General features: G+C 39.0%; 4 protein-coding genes across 4 annotated transcripts; 2 read left to right on the top strand and 2 right to left on the bottom strand.

Moving 5' to 3' along the window:
• The first annotated feature begins 145 nt into the window (after positions 1–145).
• Positions 146–3,369, top strand: LOC103941912 (amidase 1-like). Its single transcript, XM_048568203.1, has 9 exons — positions 146–365; positions 663–815; positions 1,007–1,131; positions 1,206–1,331; positions 1,675–1,857; positions 2,080–2,227; positions 2,348–2,516; positions 2,742–2,876; positions 2,990–3,369. Exons 1-9 carry the CDS (start codon positions 256–258, stop codon positions 3,125–3,127), a joined length of 1,287 nt encoding a protein of 428 aa, XP_048424160.1. The 5' UTR covers positions 146–255; the 3' UTR covers positions 3,128–3,369.
• A 1,883-nt stretch (positions 3,370–5,252) lies between these two features.
• LOC108866846 (uncharacterized mitochondrial protein AtMg00810-like) lies at positions 5,253–6,413 on the bottom strand. Its single transcript, XM_048568323.1, has one exon. It carries the CDS (start codon positions 6,411–6,413, stop codon positions 5,253–5,255), a length of 1,161 nt encoding a protein of 386 aa, XP_048424280.1.
• Positions 6,414–12,154: 5,741 nt separating this feature from the next.
• On the bottom strand, positions 12,155–14,913 carry LOC103940940 (putative pentatricopeptide repeat-containing protein At3g05240). The gene has a single exon (XM_048568211.1). The coding sequence runs from the start codon at positions 14,432–14,434 to the stop codon at positions 12,788–12,790; it is 1,647 nt and encodes a 548-aa protein (XP_048424168.1). The 5' UTR covers positions 14,435–14,913; the 3' UTR covers positions 12,155–12,787.
• A 416-nt stretch (positions 14,914–15,329) lies between these two features.
• Positions 15,330–18,438, top strand: LOC103941914 (amidase 1-like). The gene is made up of 9 exons (XM_048568209.1): positions 15,330–15,564; positions 15,862–16,014; positions 16,206–16,330; positions 16,405–16,530; positions 16,874–17,056; positions 17,302–17,449; positions 17,567–17,735; positions 17,957–18,091; positions 18,205–18,438. Exons 1-9 carry the CDS (start codon positions 15,455–15,457, stop codon positions 18,340–18,342), a joined length of 1,287 nt encoding a protein of 428 aa, XP_048424166.1. The 5' UTR covers positions 15,330–15,454; the 3' UTR covers positions 18,343–18,438.
• The last annotated feature ends 3,353 nt before the right edge of the window (positions 18,439–21,791 follow it).

A 21,791-nucleotide genomic window follows, 5' to 3' on the forward strand; every position in this document is an offset into this window, starting at 1 on the left:
TGGACAAATTCAAGAACCACTTGTATCGATGAGGACCGTAGTGAGGACTTAAGCAACCTCCAGAATTTCCACTTTGTCCTTACTGACTGAAGTGACCACCTTATCAACAACAGATATTTTTAAGGAATAGTATCTGTCCTTGCATTTAAATAGGATCGTCGTGTGATTGATGAGTGGAGAGCTATTCACTTCTGTCGTCAAATGTGGAGCTGCTGCTGAGGCTGAGATTGTCTGAGACAGCAGTGGCAGAGAGAGATGGCGATAGACTCAGATCATGGAGCTTTCGTGGAGAAATTCCTTCTTCGACCGCCGTCTTCGTCACCTGACCTTCCTCTGAGCGGTCTCACCTTTGCTACCAAGGACATGTGAGAGCTACTCTCTTAAATTTTCCTCAATTATATCACTCTTCTCTTTGGTGGATGCTTCAAATTTTGTAGTGTTATACTTAAAATCCATTTGCTTTTGTGCTTATTTACGGATTATGGATTTGGGTTCAATATGTTTTCTCCAAGAACCCAATTTTGTGTGTTGTTTCTGTGATTGGGAGTTTCTTCATTTGAGAATGAATAAAAGCACTTCAGGGTGTTGAATTGTGCAATTTTTTTCATGTGTGTAAAAGCCAAAACATTTTTGTGTTCACTGAAATTTGAACTTGGAGGCAGATTTGATGTGGCTGGACGTGTGACTGGGTTTGGGAATCCTGATTGGGCGAGGACTCACCCGGCTGCTGAATCAACAGCTCCGGTTGTATCGGCAATTTTGAGTGGAGGTGCCACAAGTATTGGTATAACTGTCACGGCTGAAATGGCATACAGGTTAGTACAAAGAGGCCTTGTCTTACTTCACACGCTTAAACTTGCATTACTGTTTTGTTTGCAAAAATTTTGACAACTGATTTATCTCTACAAGTTTCTTTTCGTGGTAAAAGTATTTAAATAATGATTTTGTGCATTGGAAAATCACTCGGCAGAAAACGCCCTTGAATTTCGCATTGTGTTGTTGGCAGTTTAGATGGAGAGAACAAGCATTATGGCACACCCAAAAATCCGTGCGCACCAGATAGGGTGCCGGGAGGCTCTTCTAGCGGTTCTGCTGTTGCCGTAGCTGCAGGCCTCGCAGATTTTTCCTTAGGTAAGTTATTCCTTGTGTGCTTTTGTTGTTTTCTTGCTTCTTTATGTTGAAGCACAAGACCCTCACTTTTTCAGGAACCGACACTGGAGGAAGTGTAAGAGTTCCTGCTTCATATTGTGGAATTTTTGGGTTTCGGCCATCTCATGGTGTCATTTCTACTTCTGGAGTTACTCCTCTGGCACAAAGTTTCGATACAGTGGGTGAGAAATCAATGACATTTTATACTGCAGACTGGCTTAGGAAATAGATTTCTGGTTGTGACAAAAAAAAAGGTCATGTTTTGGTTTGTTCCCTCGATTTTATGTAACAGGAAATATCTCTCTCTATTTCTAGAAAGTAGCTAACTTCTTCCGCTTAAATGATTCATATGCCATCCATGCATTCTGCATCTTTGTTGATTATTACTCGTGCCACTTATGTGTTTAAGATTTTCTGCAATTGGGAATATAGTACTTCGAAAGCTTTACCTATTCGAATGATCTATCTAGCACTCTAAGCAATTGGAAACCATCCTTTTGACACTAACACTAACTTCTGATATAGGATGGTTTGCAAGGAATCCTGCGATTTTGAATAGAGTTGGACGAGTGTTACTCCAATTGCCTGATACGGGTCCTGTCGTACCCACTCAGTTAATCATCGCAGAAGACTGTTTCCAGATTTCAAGTGTTCCAAGCAGTCGAGTGAAACAAGTACTTGTTGACTCAGTTGAGAAGTTATTTGGGGGTAAGTGATTTGACCGTATTCATCGTATTCATCTGTTTCATCTCTCGCTGTAATTATTTTGATTGACATGAATCGAGTCCAATTTATAATTCCCTCGCGTTTTAAGACGCAAATGGGCCATTAAGTTCAATAGACAGATTATTACCTGAAAATCATTCACTTAATTAAATTAGGTCTCCTGCTGAATGGGGACAAGCTCACTCGTTATATCTGCAAATGCAGGTCATGTCATAAAATATGCTAACCTCGGGGACGTTGTCAAGGACAAAGTTCCAAGCTTGAAGTCTTTCTTGGATGAAGGAAATCCAAGTGAAGAGTACATTATACCGTCATTGGCAGCCCTATCAACCGCCTTTCAACTTCTCGTAAGGTGCTGATTTGGTGAACTTGAATATGAGTGTGATAATTTCTGCATCTTCTTCTTGATTAATAAAAATTAAATTTGTCGTTCATAAAGAATTCCAAATTTATTATTTGGTTGATTGAATAGGTATGAATTCAAGAGCAACCATGGTGAATGGGTTAGTACAGTCAGACCTGACTTAGGTCCCGGGATAGCAGAACGTGTATGGGCAGCTGTTCGGTCAACAGATGAAAATGTCGATGTTTGTCACTCCGTGATGAATGAATCACGCGCTGCTCTTACCGACCTTCTCGGGGTACTCTCTCTCTCTCTCATCTTTGCACACGCCAGAGTTCATTTTCGGAATCCGTCGCTTCATATCAAATGAGTTCATTTTGTTAGAGTAGAGAGACTGACAAACTGTTATTTGTTAGCATCTTCCTTCCTTTTGCTCTTAAAACGAAACTTTTAGCAGAAGAAATGGATGATACAAACTGTCTCTAATGAATATGTGACACAATCTCTTTGATTTACTCATCAGGATTTCGGTGTCCTCGCAATGCCTACAGTTCCAGGGGATCCACCAAAGCTGCAAACAGATCCTACTACACTGGAAGGTGTTCATGCCAGGGCTTTCAGCTTCCTATCCATTGCCGTAGTTTCCGGATTCTGCCAGGTTTTTAAGTCCTTATCTATCTCTACCTCTCCGTCCCCCTCTCCATGTTTGTATACGACATGTTACGATCTTTTTCTTGCGAAAGTTTGTAACTTAATTCTACGTATTTGCAGGTGAGTATACCACTAGGGATGTGCGATAACCTGCCTGTTTCAGTTTCCTTGCTGGCAAAGCATGGTTCGGATGGGTTCCTGCTCAATCTTGTGGAGACTCTTTACGACACTCTCAAAGAACACGTCGGGAAGTTGTGAATGTTGAGTACAAGATTTTGAGTTGCAGATTCTGATAATCTTTTCCTAATATACGTGCTTGTAAGTTCTGCCAGTTTAGTATTGTTATGTTTAAAAAAAAAAAAAAAAAAAAAACGTTTCTGCTGTATTTTGAGAATAAACTGTTGTAAAATAAAGTTGTTGACGATTTGATAAACCTTTATTGTAAAAGTACTTGTAAAAAAAATAAAAAAATAAAAAAAAGTATCTAATTGTTTTGTAAATTTTTATATAAAATTACCGTGAATATGTTAAATACTAAAAATGATATGACATTTAATGTGATATAATAATTATCAAAAGGAATACTATGTGCATGCAACGCACGGTAACTACAGAGCCAACAGAGGTGGAACTCGCTGAGCACATATTTTATGATTCCGACTGCAGGGAATGAACTTTCGTCTGCGTATCTATGGAACTGCCACTCGATATTTTGTTTCTAGTGATAATACATCGTGTACTTGCATTGAATCCATAAGCTAAGAAATTCACAATATTCTCATACAATATGGTTTATTTTTTATTTTTTATTTTTAGTATTTTGACTAAAATAGTCCCTGAGTTCAGCAAGACTCCTCACTTTAGTTCTGACATTGCAAATCGATAGAAGTTGTCATTGAATTGTCCTTCTTTTTAAGGGTATTTTGTCAAATCAACATCTCTACTTAACAAGGATATTGATAGACTTTTTTTACAAAATGAACAAAATAATTTACATTGGACAAATTCAATGACCACTTGTAATTGTATCGATCCTCAATGTCTAAGACCACAGTGAGGACTTAAGCAACCTCCAGATTTTCCACTTTGGCCCCACTGACTGAAGTGACCACCTTATCAACAACAGACTTTTTTAAGGAATAATATCTGTCCTTGCATTTGAATAGGATCATCGTATGATTGATGAGTGGAGAGCTATTCACTTCTGTCGTCAAATGTCATCAATAAATGTGGTGTAAATAGCAGCACTCTACGAGATATTTAATAGAAGTCTAAAATTTTCCGTCACTGTTATGGTATAGACATAGAAGTTAAAAGGTAAATGGTGAAATATGGGCTTACTGCAACCAGAAAAGTTTTTTTTTTTTTTTTTTTGAAATTTATAATTATATACAGGTATAAATATATATAGAATGTTTAGCATTTCGTTTTTGGGGTCTTCAATTTTTGCCCAATTTTCATAGTTTCTATAATTGGCAGAGTTGAATGATACGATTCAATGTTTATCTTGGTGGAGCCAATAGATGATTGCTCCTTTGTCATACCAATTATTCATATAAGCTAACAGTGCATCTTTATGTTCAAACAGTAACACATATATCATTGGAAGTCATTTTTTAAGTCTCAAATTGCTTCTTGCCTAAAAAGAGCATCCTCTTAATATGTAAATATGCCTACCTGTAGAGATGTTTTTCTTTACGAGTAAAAGAGTTTTTTGTTGTAGTTGTGTTAGACGGTGTTGGATTTGGTCACTCCATCTTTCAACGGGGAATATAGTGAAGCCAAACCTATTTGTATGTTGGTTGTTTTGTACATGAATCCAAAGCACAGGTACAAAGTGCATCTCGTTCATGTTAGGAAGATAGATGAGTCCAGATTTGTGTTGCTTGAGGATTTTTAAAGGCCTTGTTTGGTGAGCCAGATTAGGGCATGAATCCTGTTCGTTGTTTGTTGGAGTTAAGTGCAGCATGGATCGGATGTGAATCTTGGATTCATATTCAAAATGAGTGGGATTCTGAAACCCAACCTTAGACATGGGTTTCCACGCCGGTACCCAAACCCCAATCCAAGCCAGCCCACCGAACATGCTACTAAATGAGTAGGTATTAACTAATGAATGTATGATGACCTAAATGTATTGAACAGAGATATGTGAACAGAAGTAAAGAAAGAAGAGAAGTCGAGAGGTTTTGTATTTCACAGAGTAAAGAAGTCGAGTATTCTCAATACCCACACACAACATCTATATCAGCTATTTATACTAGCTAATATACCACATTACACAATGACTCTATTACCCTTTCTAACAACTCCATTCTAACTAACTCAAACCAAGTAACTAACCAATGACACACTGCCATATGTCAACATGACTCTATGGTTATTACTCCCCCCACAAACTGAGCTGAGCTATGGAAGCTAAGTTTGCTGCATAACCAATGCCCAAGCTAAGAGACCTGCAATGTTTATGAAAAATGGGACTATGCAAACCCTTGGTAAAGACATCGGCCACCTGATCATCTGTGGGAATATAGTGAACCATAAGATCTCCTCGTTGGACCTTTTCACGCACAAAGTGATAGTCCATGTCAAGATGCTTGATCTTGGAGTGAAAAACAGGATTGGAACTTAAAGCCAGGGCAGAAATGTTATCACAGTATATGGATGGTGGAACAGATATGGATTGATGAAGATCCTTAAACACAGAGCGAATCCAAAAAACATTAGCTGCACAGTGAGCTAATGCCTTATACTCTGCCTCCGTGGAGCTTCGAGAGACTGTGGACTGTTTTTTAGACTGCCAAGAAACTGGATTGTTCCCCAAATAGACAACAAAACCTGTGATCGATCTTCTGGTGTTGATATCTGCTGCCCAATCTGAGTCAGAATAGGCAGTAATATTGAATTCCTTGCTTTTGGTATAGTGTAAGCCATAGCCAATTGTCCCCTGAATATATCTCAAGATCCTTTTGACCAAAACCATGTGGACATTAGTTGGTTGTGCCATGAATTGGCAGACCATGTTCATTGAGTGGGCTATATCAGGGCGAGTAAAAGTAAGGTATTGTAAAGCCCCAACGATGCTCCTATAGTGACTAGGATCAGACACCAATGTTCCTTCACCAGTAAGAATTTGAGTATGAGGCTTACATGGTGTAGATGTAGATTTGCAGGTATCCATTCCTGCCTTTTGTAACACATCCTTGGCATATTGAGCTTGGGAGATAAACAGTGAACCATCATCTTTATATTGGATATGCAAGCCCAAAAAATATGTTAACCTCCCCATATCCTTGAGTTCAAATACACCAGCAAGATCATCAATGATAGATTGAATTTTAGTAGAATCTGAACCAGTGAGAATGATGTCATCAACATACAATAAAAGTAGAATTATATCATCACCATCAATCTTGACAAAAAGACTAGAATCAGAAGAAAAGGATTGAAACCCAACAGCTGGAAGATAGCTTGTGAACTTCGAGTTCCAAGCTCGAGGGGCCTGTTTGAACCCATAAAAGGGACTTGACCAATTTGCAAACATATCCAGGATAGGTAGCATCCACAAACCCTTGTGGTTGTTTCATATAGACATCCTCTTCCAAGTCGCCATGAAGGAAAGCATTTTTGATATCGAGTTGTCTTAATGACCAACTGAACTGAGTAGCTAAAGCCAAGATAAGTCTCACAGTGGTATGTCGAACCACTGGACTGAAAGTCTTTGAGTAATCCAAGCCTTACTCCTGAGTATACCCCTGTGCTACCAAACGAGCTTTGAACCGAGAGATGCTACCATCTGGATTTTTCTTAACCTTATACACCCATTTACTGCCAATAACAGACCTGTGGGAAGGTGGTGGAACAAGGATCCAAGTGCCTTGAGATTTCAATGCATTGAACTCCTCCTGCATGGTAGTTTGCCATTCTGATGACAAAGAAGCAGCTTTAAATGTCCTAGGTTCTTCACAGGTTGAAATGTCAGCAATAAAGGAAAAACCCCCAGAGACAGGCACACTCAAGGTGGTAGATGAATCATCAAAAGATAAATCATCAAGGTGTAAAGAACACAGCTGAGGTAGAGAAGCAAGACAACCCACAAAGCTTTTCCTGGAAATAGCACCAGTTCTTAACCTGGTTTGAATACACTCCCTATTGATAGATGTGGGGACTAAATTAGTAGTATGTGGAGGTGAAGAAGAGGGAATAACTTCCTGTAGGTGAGCAGGTAGCAATGGAGTAGTAACTGGTGAAGAGGAATGAACAAGAGATATGTCAGACCCCTGTACTTCTGGCTCTGGTGATACATGTTCTTCGGATGGGGTAGTATTTGGAGAAAATAATTCGACACCTGACTGAGATAAGGATTGCAGAGAACCTGCAGAAGTTGTATTGCGCTGGGAATAAGACACTGGTAGAGTGACAAGCACAGGTACATGCCTTGATTGTTCCTGTTCCTCATGACTATACATTCTTGCAGGGCTTGTATGTGAAGCCATTCTGGCAGGAAATAGAGATTCATCAAAGTAGACATGCCTGGAAATAACCAACTTCTTGGTTTGCAAGTTATAACAAATCACACCTTTATATCCTTGGTAATAACCCAAAAATGCACACATCACTGATCTTGGTTGTAATTTGTTACTATTGTATGGTCTGAGACATGGAAACACAGCAGAACCAAAGATCCTAAGAAATTGGATAGCTGGTAGCTTCTTATATAAAGACAAGTATGGAGAGCTAAAACACAAGCTTTTGCAAGGCATGTTATTAATTAGCCTAACTGAATGAGCACAAGCAAAATACCAGAACACAGAAGGTAAACCAGAAGCACTAAGAAGAGTGATTGCAGTGTCCAAAATATGCCTATGTTTCCTTTCAGCAACTCTATTCTGTTGAGGAGTATAAGGACAGGAAATTAGTTGCATAATTCATTTGGCAGCAAGAAAGGAAGAAAACCTCTTGCTTGTATATTCACCTCCCCCATCTGTTTGCAAAGACTTAATTGGAATGCCAAACTGAGTCAGAACAAACTGATAAAACTGAACAAAGATTGTAAACACATCAGATTTATTGCTCATCGGGAATATCCAAACAAATCTCGTATATTCATCAACAAATGTTACATAATACCTATAGCCCTCTATAGATCTTACAGGTGCTGGTCCCCAGACATCAGTATGTACTTTCTGAAAAGGAGATGTACACCTATCAGTTCTAACAGGAAATGGAAGCTTAGACATTTTGCCTTGAATACAAGAGATACAAGTATTATGATTATCATCTGTTTGAACTGGAATATTCGATTGTTTCAACATGAAAGTCATTACATCATGAGCTGGATGTCCTAATCTCTGATGCCAGACATTGTTCTTCACTGCTTTTCCCAGATAAGCTGCTGGACACTTGGTGATATGCTGAGAACCCTTTGCACTTGTGACCACACGAATCTGGAACAATTCATTAGGCCTACTCTTTCCCTGGTACACTATCTCCTTTGTCTTCTTGTCCTGCACAAAGAATGCAGACTCATCACATATAAACCAGCTGTTGTTATCTGCGCATAACTGTTTCACAGATAGTAAACTCCTAGCAACAGTAGGCACATGTAAAACTTTGTTAAGAATCAGGGAATGAGTGGGAGTCTGAAGCTTAGTAGATCCAATATGTTTAATTGGAAGACCAGTACCATTCCCAATTGTTATTTTCTTAGATCCTTCAAAGGGTTTTACTTGAGAAAGAGCAGTAATGTCAGAAGTTATATGATGTGACGCACCAGAATCAACAATCCAGGTATCTTGAGGAAAAGAGTGAGGAGACTGTTGTGCATTCATTGCAGAGAATGATGAAGGTGGAGGATGGCCTTGATAAACATAGTTTCCCCTGTGATAGCAATACAAAGCTGAGTGACCTCTCTTCCCACATATCTGACACTCGACTGCAACACCTGTGATTGGCATATTTGTATTCCTGTGAAAACAGTTCACTGCAGTGTGTCCTCTTTTGTTGCAGATCTGACACTCAATCACCACTGTAGTTCTATTATCAACAATGCCTGACCAGGTATTAGTATTCCCAAGTGGTCTTGATCCCCCCAATTTGCGCTGAGGTATTCCCTCTTCCTCTAAAACCATTATGATGCCTGTAATTGTTAGCACCCCTGTAGTTGTTATTACCCCTGTAATTATTCCCAAATGATCCAGATTGTACATTTGAGGACTGTGATCTAGACACAGGTGGACCACTGGAATTTGCAGAGAAACCATATCCATATGACTTATTTGGAAACACACCAGGTGGTTGAAAATAATATGGCTGCTGGAATTGAGGTTGTGAAGAAAAGTATGGCTGTGAACCTGGAGGTGAATCACATGGTACAACTGTGATAGTACCAGCAGTGACAGCTGGAATATGAGCATGACTGTGAGAATTTGAAGATGATGCAGACGAGTGAGACCCAGTGTTTAAACTAGAACCAGTGGCTGGACCAGAACTGGACCCTTGCACATACAAAGCAGACATATTCTGAGTAACTATGTTCATGTCACCCTCAATTTCCCTCTTAGTACCAAGTAACAAAGCTCGGAACTCCTTCAACGTGAGTGTAGACTCCCTAGCCAAGATAACAGTACGAATAACCCCAAATTCCTTAGGTAAACCAGCAAGACCAGCAATCATAACATCATTATCTGAAATAGTTTCACCTGCAGCACTTAGTTGTTCTCTAATATGCTTGAGCCTCAACAAATATTTATCAATTGTATCAGACCCTTTTTGAATCGTGTGTAGTTCAGTTTTCAAATGATTGATTCTAGATTTAGACACAGTGGCATATCGATCAACAAGATTAATCCAAGCCTCATATGCAGTACGACATCCAATCACATATTCCATAGCCTCATCAGTTAAAGTAGCAAGCAATAAACTCAATAACGCCATATCAACAGTTTCCCATTCAGTGTATGCAACTGTGACCTCCCTTGTAACCCCATGTTCTGAATCAACAACAAACTTTGATGGACACGAAGTGGTGCCATCAAAATGACCAAACAACTTATACCCCTTTAGCACTGACTGAAACTGAAATGCCCATTTAGCAAAATTATCATCCCTAAGCTTAATGGTAAGCATTCCCAAAACACCTTCAACTTTAAACGAAGACGCATCCATGACAGAAAGATTGATATTTCCACAGATCAAGACAACGGTATGATCAAAACAAGACCAATTCTAGAGAATGACACTCTAAACAAATCAAGATAGAGGAACCCTTTCTTGCAACAATACAGATTCTTCAATTACAGCACTACAATCAATACTTCAACTAGCAGACAATTTCACAATTCATACACCAGAATGCATTCATCAAATCAGGAGAAAACATAACAGAATCCCCAATTCACCAATTTAGCAATTCAGGAAAAAACATAACAGAATCCCCAATTCACGAGAATCATGACAGAATCTCAAGCACCATCTTTGTACAGAACGAAATCAACATTCAAGAAAACCCAGACAAAGAAACACGAACAATCTCACCAGATTAGCGACAAAAAACCTTTGCAAGAACCACCAAGAATCTGCATCAGAGTAGCGGAAGAAACCCCTGGGATCGAACACGGCCGTAAACCTTCGCCGGCGATGATACCATATTAACTAATGAATGTATGATGACCTAAATGTATTGAACAGAGATATGTGAACAGAAGTAAAGAAAGAAGAGAAGTCGAGAGGTTTTGTATTTCACAGAGTAAAGAAGTCGAGTATTCTCAATACCCACACACAACATCTATATCAGCTATTTATACTAGCTAATATACCACATTACACAATGACTCTATTACCCTTTCTAACAACTCCATTCTAACTAACTCAAACCAAGTAACTAACCAATGACACACTGCCATATGTCAACATGACTCTATGGTTATTAATAGGTAGGGTTAGGTAACGCTCTTCCCATGTGTACACTGCATGTTTACCGTGTGTGCGCTACTGCGTGGTCTGATTAAGTCTATAAGTACTGCCAGTAGTTGCATCCCCAAGACATATCTGTTAGTCATTTATAGGTAGAAATCAAAATTATCCAAGGTCCGTTGTACCAATCTCTGTTTTTGTGTCTTGCAGTCATGATTTCGGGAGAAGGTGCCAGTGAAGGCGATGTTGAAGATGGGGACGATGGACATGAAGCGAATCCATGATGGATTACAGTAAAAATTTTCGAACATCTCAAAACGCAGATGTTTGAAAGTCGGATCCATGAGCAAAATTACCAGAATGTATTAATTTCCCTTTGTATCGGTGTAAACACCGAATTATGATTTGAAAAATGAAGAAAAGAAGTGTAAACTTTCTTCTTCAATTGGTTTGAGTTTCTTGAGCATTGTGTTGGAAAACTCTTATTTGCTTTTGTGGAAGTGATTTTGTTACATGGAGGTTGGATGTGTTAAAAGACTTAAAACATTCCTCAAAATCCCCCAGAATTCAAAACTTTTTAAATCCTTCAAAATTATATCTTTGATTGACTACATTTGGATTTTCATGAACTTTATAAACTCCTTTAAAGTCCTGATTGTATATCCTCGCCCGTAGACTTCATAACCGCATTTAAAATCCTGATTAAAATACTCTCGGACACCCTTCCTAGGCAAATCACAAGTTGACGTGTGTCCAAAAAAAATTACAATTTGATGTGTATGAGGACTAATTACACAACATTTCTTTTATCAGCCATTCTACTTTGCAGACATATTATAGTTTGACGTGTAAAAAAAAAAAAAACTTTTCTTTTTTACCCATAACATAGCTCTATAAGGTATGGGTCGCCACAAATTGAAGGACGCAAGCAACATGTGCATTGTTTAGTTGGGATGGAATTTATTATAAATAGTCGATACAAATACTTGAGACTTTGAACTTGGCCTTTCAATCCCTTTGTTTACGAAATTCTATTATGCTTCGGGAACTGTTCTAAAAATCTCTGCCTAGCGCCATTTAGGCCCTGCTTAGGCGCTAGGCAGCTAGTCATCACTCTGATTAGTATCTAGACGTTTGAAAATTAAGAAATGACGCATAGGCAGAACCCTCTAAGCACATGCCTAGGCCGCACCCTCATTTTGACAGAAAATAGATAATTTTCATTTTGCATTTTATTTTTTCAATAAGTTGTAGACTCAAATACTAGAATGAATATTCATTGTATGCTTGTTGCTCATGTTTTCAATATACTCTAATATTTTATAATCTATATGTCATTCTATTTTGCAATTTATTTGTATAAGTAAACATTTATTTATATGTTATATAATAAATTTAATTAATATTAAAAAACCGCATAGACCCCTGCCTAGATGCTTAGGCGTTAGGCTCTTACTCGCCACCTGACTAGCGCCTTCTAGAACCCTGGCTCCATGTATCCTATACTTCGAGGTTTTTTGTTGTTGGAGTCATTTTTATCCTCAACCTAAAATCTAACAGCTAAAAACTCCGAAGTACAGGATACCTCAAAGAATACAAGAAATCCTGAGACCTTCAGCTTTTCTTCGACCATTTGCTATGACGTTCTAGTTGGTTACAATTGTGAACATTCTTCAAGGCTGTTGCTGGCAATGGTCTCATTCTTCCATTGCAAACTTCAGGTTGCCACAGTTTTGGGAATGGAAGGTCTTCCCATTCGCACAACCGTGGCAACCTGCAGTTTGCACTATAAGTAACTTCGATCTGATCCTCTTCGGTACAGCTTACTCCCGATAATTTTTCTCAATTATTATCGAGATTTTCCGGAGGATTTCGAAGTATTGGGATTGAAATATCTGTTTCAGTTGAACACTAATGACCAAGGCCTTGGACATACCTGCTCTTCTGAGATTATGACAGGCAGAACATACACAATATATCTCATCTTGGAATGTTTTCGTACACTTACGAACTTAACAACTCCATTTCGACCGAACTATGCCCGAGATTTTTGGCAATATTCCTGTTTTTCATCAGTTCTCTAATCCGATTTACTTCCTGCCATCGACCAGCCCTAGCGTATATATTGGACAGCAGAACATAAACTCCACTGCCATGAGGTTCCATCTCTGTTATGTATCTTCTTACTTCGTCAGCTAGATCAGCATTTTCATGTATCTCGCAGCCGTTCAAGAGAGTTCCCCAGACAGCAACATTGGGTTGGATCGGCATCTCTTCCAGCAGTGTCATCACCTCATCAAAGCGGCCTGCTCGACTCAGAAGATCAACCATGCAGCAATAATGATCCACAGTCGGCTTTATGCTGTAAAGATTTACCATTGAGGCAAAATGTCTCTGACCCTCCTCTACAAGACCGATATGGCTACATGCCGATAAAACCCCAATGTAAGTGATCTGGTCTGGAATAACACTAGCATCCTCTTGCATTTTTCTGAATGTATGTAGAGCTTCCATACCGTGTCCATGCGCAGCTAAACAGATAATCATGCTAGTCCATGCCATCACATCTTTCTTCTGCAAGTTCTCGAAAATTCTTCGAGCACTTCCTGCATCTCCAATTTTAGCATACATGTCAACTAAGGCAGTCCCAATTGTAGTATCTTTGCACATGCTAGTTTTCGATACATATGAATGAAGACTTCGTCCGAATGCCAAAGCCCCCAACTGCACACAAGCACCTATTACGCCTAGAAAGGTAGTTTGGTCTGGAACAAAACCAGCAATCCGCATATCAGAAAAGAGATCGATTGCCTCCTCAGCCCGGCCATACTGATTATAAGCACTAATCATCGAATTCCAGGTAACCAAGTTTTTTTGAGCCATTTTGTTGAACAGATCCCTTGCAGTTCTCAAGCTGCCACATTTTGCATACATATCTAATAAGGCAGTTGCAAGAACTACATTAAAGTTAAAACTTGAACCAAATGGATCAAACCCTAGTTGGTGAATACGACTGTGAACCAACTTTCCTGTATCAATATCCCTACTTCGTGCACAAGCGACTACAACATGCACCATGGTGATCTCATTAGGCTGTACATTGTGAAGTTCCATATCCTTGAACACCTTCATAGCCTCGATAGCCCGACTGTTGTTAACAAACCCAGAAATCAAACTAGTCCAAGCAACTACATTCCACTTGGGAATAATATCAAACACCTTGAGTGCAGATTCCATATCTGCACATGAAGCATACATTCTAAGCAAACAAGTAGAGCCATAGACCTCCAACCCATGCCCAGTTTTCACAATGCAGTTATGAACACATTTTCCATAACGGTAATCAGCGATCACAGAACACGATTTAAGCACGAATGGGAAAGTAAAATTGTCGGGCAAGTAACCCCTATGCAGCATTTTTCTGTACATAATCAAAGACTCAACCGGGTTCTCACTATTGGAGTAGCCTCTGATCATTGAGTTCCAGATGTAGACACTAGGCTGACTGATCCGCCGGAAAACTTTCTTCCCGTAGCCGAGGTTTCTCGTCTCGGAATTGGTACAAAAATCAATAAGCCTACTTAGCTGGATTACATTGTTAACAACAGAGGTGGTGATCATCAGCCCATGTATTTGTTTCAATTCACTCATGCTTCTGCATTTTTCCAAGAGTGAATGGCGTGATTAATTCATCCCTGATAAGGTGATGTGTGTTACTCCCTAGATCTTCAATTGAAAAATCGAATAATGTTCCAAAGTTTAGTTCCCGTCTTTTGAGTTCTTTTGGACAAGATACGAGAAAGAACAACATTAAAGTGCTTGAAAACGTGCAAAATTTCAATGAACTCTTTGTCTGAACTTTGTCTGATGCAGCAGGGCCTTTCCTGGCAGCTAGAACCAATCGGTTTGTAGACGAGGTGGAACTATTTCTTGCTTCGGGTTTGAACATTGAAGCATACGATGCTGTGTGCATGCAACGCTTAGGTTGGAGTGCTCCGGGAGTAACTACAGAGGCAGCAGAGGTCGAACTCGCCGTGCACAGACCTGTGATCCTTTATTTGTACATATTTTTTTTATTCCGACGGCAGCGAATGAAAGTTTGTCCGCATATGTATGGAACTGCCGCTTGAAATTTTGTTTCCAGTGATAATACATTGTCAACTTACGTTGGATCCATAAGTTAAGAAATTCACAATATGCTCATAGAATATGCTTTTTTCTTTTAGGATTTTGACTAAAATAGTCCTCAAGTTCGGCAAAACTCCTTATTTTGGTCTTGACAATGAAAATTAATAGAAGTGGTCTTTGAATTGTCTTTATTTTTAAGGGTATTTTGTCAAATCAACTCCTCTACTTAACGAAGATATTGACAGATTTTTTATGGAATGAGCAAAATAATTTATAGTGGACAAATTCAAAAACCACTTGTATCGATTCTCAATATATGAGGACCGTAGTGAGGACTTAAGCAACCTCCAGAATTTCCACTTTGTCCTCACTTACTGAAGTGACAACCTTATCAACAACATATATTTTTAAGGAATAGTATCTGTCCTTGCATTTGAATAGGATCGTCGTATGATTGATGAGTAGAGAGCTATTCACTTCTGTCGTCAAATGTGGAGCTGCTGCTGAGGCTGAGATTGTCTGAGACAGCAGTGGCAGAGAGAGATGGCGATAGACTCAGATCATGGAGCTTTCGTGGAGAAATTCCTTCTTCGACCGCCGTCTTCGTCACCTGACCTTCCTCTGAGCGGTCTCACCTTTGCTATCAAGGACATGTGAGAGCTACTCTCTTAAATTTTCCTCAATTATATCACTCTTCTCTTTGGTGGATGCTTCAAATTTTGTAGTGTTATACTTAAAATCCATTTGCTTTTGTGCTTATTTACGGATTATGGATTTGGGTTCAATATGTTTTCTCCAAGAACCCAATTTTGTGTGTTGTTTCTGTGATTGGGAGTTTCTTCATTTGAGAATGAATAAAAGCACTTCAGGGTGTTGAATTGTGCAATTTTTTTCATGTGTGTAAAAGCCAAAACATTTTTGTGTTCACTGAAATTTGAACTTGGAGGCAGATTTGATGTGGCTGGACGTGTGACTGGGTTTGGGAATCCTGATTGGGCGAGGACTCACCCGGCTGCTGAATCAACAGCTCCGGTTGTATCGGCAATTTTGAGTGGAGGTGCCACAAGTATTGGTATAACTGTCACGGCTGAAATGGCATACAGGTTAGTACAAAGAGGCCTTGTCTTACTTCACACGCTTAAACTTGCATTACTGTTTTGTTTGCAAAAATTTTGACAACTGATTTATCTCTACAAGTTTCTTTTCGTGGTAAAAGTATTTAAATAATGATTTTGTGCATTGGAAAATCACTCGGCAGAAAACGCCCTTGAATTTCGCATTGTGTTGTTGGCAGTTTAGATGGAGAGAACAAGCATTATGGCACACCCAAAAATCCGTGCGCACCAGATAGGGTGCCGGGAGGCTCTTCTAGCGGTTCTGCTGTTGCCGTAGCTGCAGGCCTCGCAGATTTTTCCTTAGGTAAGTTATTCCTTGTGTGCTTTTGTTGTTTTCTTGCTTCTTTATGTTGAAGCACAAGACCCTCACTTTTTCAGGAACCGACACTGGAGGAAGTGTAAGAGTTCCTGCTTCATATTGTGGAATTTTTGGGTTTCGGCCATCTCATGGTGTCATTTCTACTTCTGGAGTTACTCCTCTGGCACAAAGTTTGGATACAGTGGGTGAGAAATCAATGACATTTTATACTGCAGACTGGCTTAGGAAATAGATTTCTGGTTGTGACAAAAAAAAAGGTCATGTTTTGGTTTGTTCCCTCGATTTTATGTAACAGGAAATATCTCTCTCTATTTCTAGAAAGTAGCTAACTTCTTCCGCTTAAATGATTCATATGCCATCCATGCATTCTGCATCTTTGTTGATTATTACTCGTGCCACTTATGTGTTTAAGATTTTCTGCAATTGGGAATATAGTACTTCGAAAGCTTTACCTATTCGAATGATCTATCTAGCACTCTAAGCAATTGGAAACCATCCTTTTGACACTAACACTAACTTCTGATATAGGATGGTTTGCAAGGAATCCTGCGATTTTGAATAGAGTTGGACGAGTGTTACTCCAATTGCCTGATACGGGTCCTGTCGTACCCACTCAGTTAGTCATCGCAGAAGACTGTTTCCAGATTTCAAGTGTTCCAAGCAGTCGAGTGAAACAAGCACTCGTTGACTCAGTTGAGAAGTTATTTGGGGGTAAGTAATTTGACCGTATTCATCGTATTCATCTGTTTCATCTCTCGCTGTAAGTATTTTGATTGATATGAATCGAGTCCAATTTATAATTCCCCCGCGTTTTAAGACACAAATGGGCCATTAAGTTCAATAGACGGATTATTACCTGAAAATCATTCACTTAATTAAATTAGGTCTCCTTCTGAGATGGGGACAAGCTCATAACATGAAAAGAAGAAGCTCACTCGTTATATCTGCAAATGCAGGTCATGTTATAAAACATGCTAACATCGGGGACGTTGTCAAGGACAAAGTTCCAAGCTTGAAGTCTTTCTTGGATGAAGGAAATCCAAGTGAAGAGTACATTATACCGTCATTGGCAGCCCTATCAACCGCCGATGGTCTACTTGAAAGGTGCTGATTTGGTGGACTTGAATATGAGTGATAATTTCTGCACTTCATCTTGATTAACAAAAATTAAATTTGTTGTTCATAATGAATTCCAAATTTATTATTTGGTTGATAGAACAGGTATGAATTAAAGAGCAACCATGGTGAATGGGTTAGGACAGTCAGACCTGACTTAGGTCCCGGGATGGCAGAACGTGTATGGGCAGCTGTTCGGTCAACAGATGAAAATGTCGATGTCTGTCACTCCGTGATGACTGAATCGCGCGCTGCTCTTACTGACCTTCTCGGGGTACTCTCTCTCTCTCTCTCTCTCTCTCTCTCTCTCATTTTCGGAATCCGTCGCTTCATATGAAATGAGTTCATTTTGTTAGAGTAGAGAGACTGACAAACTGTTATTTGTTAGCATCTTCCTTCCTTTTGCTCTTAAAACGAAACTTTTAGCAGAAGAAATGGATGATACATACTGTCTCTAATGAATACGTAACACAATCTCTTTGATTTACTCATCAGGATTTCGGTGTCCTCGCAATGCCTACAGTTCCAGGGGATCCACCAAAGCTGCAAACAGATCCTACTACACTGGAAGGTGTTCATGCCAGGGCTTTCAGCTTCCTATCCATTGCCGCAGTTTCCGGATTCTGCCAGGTTTTTAAGTCCTTATCTATCTCTACCTCTCCGTCCCCCTCTCCATGTTTGTATACGACATGTTAGGATCTTTTTCTTGCGAAAGTTTGTAACTTAATTCTACGTATTTGCAGGTGAGTATACCACTAGGGATGTGCGATAACCTGCCTGTTTCAGTTTCCTTGCTGGCAAAGCATGGTTCGGATGGGTTCCTGCTCAATCTTGTGGAGACTCTTTACGACACTCTCAAAGAACACGTCGGGAAGTTGTGAATGTTGAGTACAAGATTTTGAGTTGCAGATTCTGATAATCTTTTCCTAATATATGTGCTTGTAAGTTCTGCTAGTTTAGTATTGTTATGTTTTAAATAAAAAAAAACGTTTCTGCTGTGTTTTGAGAATAAACAATTGTAAAATAAAGTTGTTGACGATTTGATAAACCTTTATTGTAAAAGTACTTGTAATAAAAATAAAAAATAAAAAAAAAGTATCTAATTGTTTTGTAAAGTTTTATATAAAATTGCCGTGAATATGTTAAATACTAAAAATGATATGACATTTAATATAATATAATAATTATCAAAAGGAATACTGTGTGCATGCAACGCAGAGTAACTACAGAGCCAACAGAGGTGGAACTCGCTGAGCACATATTTTATGATTCCGACTGCAGGGAATGAACTTTCGTCTGCGTATCTATGGAACTGCCACTCGATATTTTTAAGGGTATTTTGTCAAATCAACCTCTCTACTTAACAAGGATATTGATAGATTTTTTTTACAAAATGAACAAAATAATTTACATTGGATAAATTCAATGACCACTTGTAATTGTATCGATCCTCAATGTCTAAGACCACAGTGAGGACTTAAGCAACCTCCAGATTTTCCACTTTGGCCCCACTGACTGAAGTGACCACCTTATCAACACCAGATTTTTTTAAGGAATAATATATGTCCTTGCATTTGAATAGGATCATCGTATGATTGATGAATGGAGAGCTATTCACTTCTGTCGTCAAATGTGGAGCCGCTGACACGTCACAACCCAATTATCCTAATGACACGTGGATGACATGTGCATACCTACATTCAGGAGTGATGAAAATCCTAAGTGTAGGAATAAACCCGAATAGCAAGGAACAAATAGGAATATGTAAGAATCTGCAAATTCAAATTTGAATAACAAACGGAAATAATATGAAAATATGAATGCTAAATGACAAGGTGATGATGCAAAACTCCCATGAATGAAATAGGAAAATCAACGAATACAAGTCCGAAGTAAAGATACAATACGTCCAGAGCATACCACTAAGTAAAGTACAAAGGAAGGATGAGCGTCAAATTACAAGAGTCAAGAAGAGCCATACATAGATGAAAGAAAATATAGTCCTTGGTATGGAAAAGCCTCGAAGCTCAGGTCATACTCTTCTTCACTATGTTCTGAGGGGGTGCAAAAACAGAAAAGGTGATTGGACCATAATTTACAATAATACTAATAGTACGAAAACCAGTTTATTTTAGAACATAATAGCCCCTTGTTTTGAAAACATATATATAATACTACATAGTAGGTTTTATGAAAAACCCTAGCATGTAGTGTAAAACATTTGTGAAACATAGTAAATCATATCTGTGCTGTACTCAACTAGGGGTATCATAGTCGCCCGAAGGCAATACCTGTCCATCACCCGAAAGTGAAGCTGTATAACCTATCCATCATCCGAAGGTGAAGCTGAATAACTTGTCCATCACCCGTAGGTGAAGCTGTATAAAATAGCATATATCCACACCGACACTAGCCGTGGCTAGTGAAGCTGTCCGACACCGTTTTTGGCAGTGAAGCTGGGGGTATATATAATATATCATATCTCACTCCTCCATCATCTGTGTCCTATGGCCATAGACAATACTCGTGGTGTGCAGATGTGCTCTATGATAACCCACTAGATAAGTATCGAAAACATATCTCAAAATTTCAAGCCAAATCACCGAAACTCAAGGGTTCGAAATCTCATTTCATAAATCGTATATAAAACATATTCGTAAATTCAAAGAGTTTCATATATGCAATTCCAATGATTCATATCCGCTAGTAAAAACATAATTTCAATAAATCATAATATTTCGTAAAGCAACTTAATAAAATCATGAATTCTATATAAACCAAAATTATAGAAATCCGGAAAACATAATATAAAATGCATTAAATGCATGCTAGGCTAATATTTTATAAAAATGTATATGTTGAGAAGGGGTCCATTAACTATATTCTATTACAGGAGGGCTGCTCGTACTAGGATGGGCTTGATCACTTTTAACGGATGCATCTAAACATAAAGAGATTACATTACATTTAATAAAACTGTACTAAAAAGTTGGAATTTGGGAAAACGGAGCGTGAGGTTGAAATCAGGACGTAGGAATTATACTAGGAGTGGTCTCGTCCGAAATCCAAGAAGTCAAACGGAGTCAAAATCAACTTTTAAAGTTGACCCGTGAACGATGAACTGTCCAGGTTGACCAAAAAATCAACGGGTCAGGTCTGATGGGTCTCATCCGGGTTGAGCTTCGGGTTTGGTTCGGTTAGCGTTTTGGGTTAATGGGTTAGTAAGTTGAGCTTTAGTTAAATAGGTTGGGCCAATTTAATGGGTTTTATATGTTTGGGTTTAATTCATTAGTTTTACAGATGGGGTTGGTTCAATAGGGTAGTGGGTTGGGCCAGCCAACCTATTGGATTTAAACCTGGGCCCGGGTTTAGAATGCCTATTAGAATGGGCTCCCAATTGGGTTAGGGCCAAATTGGCCCAATTCCTTCACATGCCGTCCGGAAAACAAGAAAAAGAACACCGGATTTGGGGTTTTCGCCGGGAAACCTTCCCCGGTTCCGATCCGGGCTCAAGCCTTAACCAAAAACCTTCATTCAAAATCCAAAATGAAGAACAAAGAGTAAGGGTTCGAGTCTTACCAACATGGAGCGACGTTGACGTCGGGATGGGCCGAAAAATGGACTGAAACTCACGGTCACTCGCTGGAAAAACTGGGAAATGTATTTCCCCAACAGTTCTGCGTCCAAACCACTCCAAAATGTCTCAAAACACCTAATCTACTCTAACATAATTTATAGGGGTCTAGGGTGCTTACCTCGTCAAAAAGAACTCGTGCACAGTAACTGTGCAGTGCCGAGAAAGAGAGGGTGGGAGCTTGGGAAGGTGAGAGGGATAAAAGGGAGTCCAGGGGGTGATGGTGGTATCCTCGTGATGGTTGTGCGTATGTACGTATGAGTGTGTATGTGTGTGTGTGATCTCGCCGGAGAGGTGAGCACCGAGAGAGATAAAAAAGGTTGGTTTCACGTAGAACCAATTGGATATGAGAAGTAATTTAATTCAAATACAAGCTCATGCAAAAGTCCTTGTCCCGTGAAACTCATTCTTAACATATCATTTCACATATAGCGAATTTTTAAAATTAGCACGTAGATAACACAATAGAATAACGTAAATTATGTGTGGTCATTATACTTCATATTTAGAATAATCTGTTTTGACATTATGAAAAAAATTAAGATTTTACCATAAAATTAATTTACAATATGATAAATAACTTAACAACTTATAATCTCATACAAGAGCCATTATTCCATTATCGTGGAACTCATTCTCAAGATATAAGAGGGAGAGGTGTTTCCAGAGTGAGAGAGCACGGGAGGACAGAAAGGA

Source organism: the organism of the source record quoted next, unplaced genomic scaffold, assembly GCF_019419815.1.
Source record: "Pyrus x bretschneideri cultivar Hongxiangsu unplaced genomic scaffold, Pyrus_bretschneideri_v1 Contig48, whole genome shotgun sequence".
Classification (NCBI taxonomy): Eukaryota; Viridiplantae; Streptophyta; class Magnoliopsida; order Rosales; family Rosaceae; genus Pyrus; species Pyrus x bretschneideri.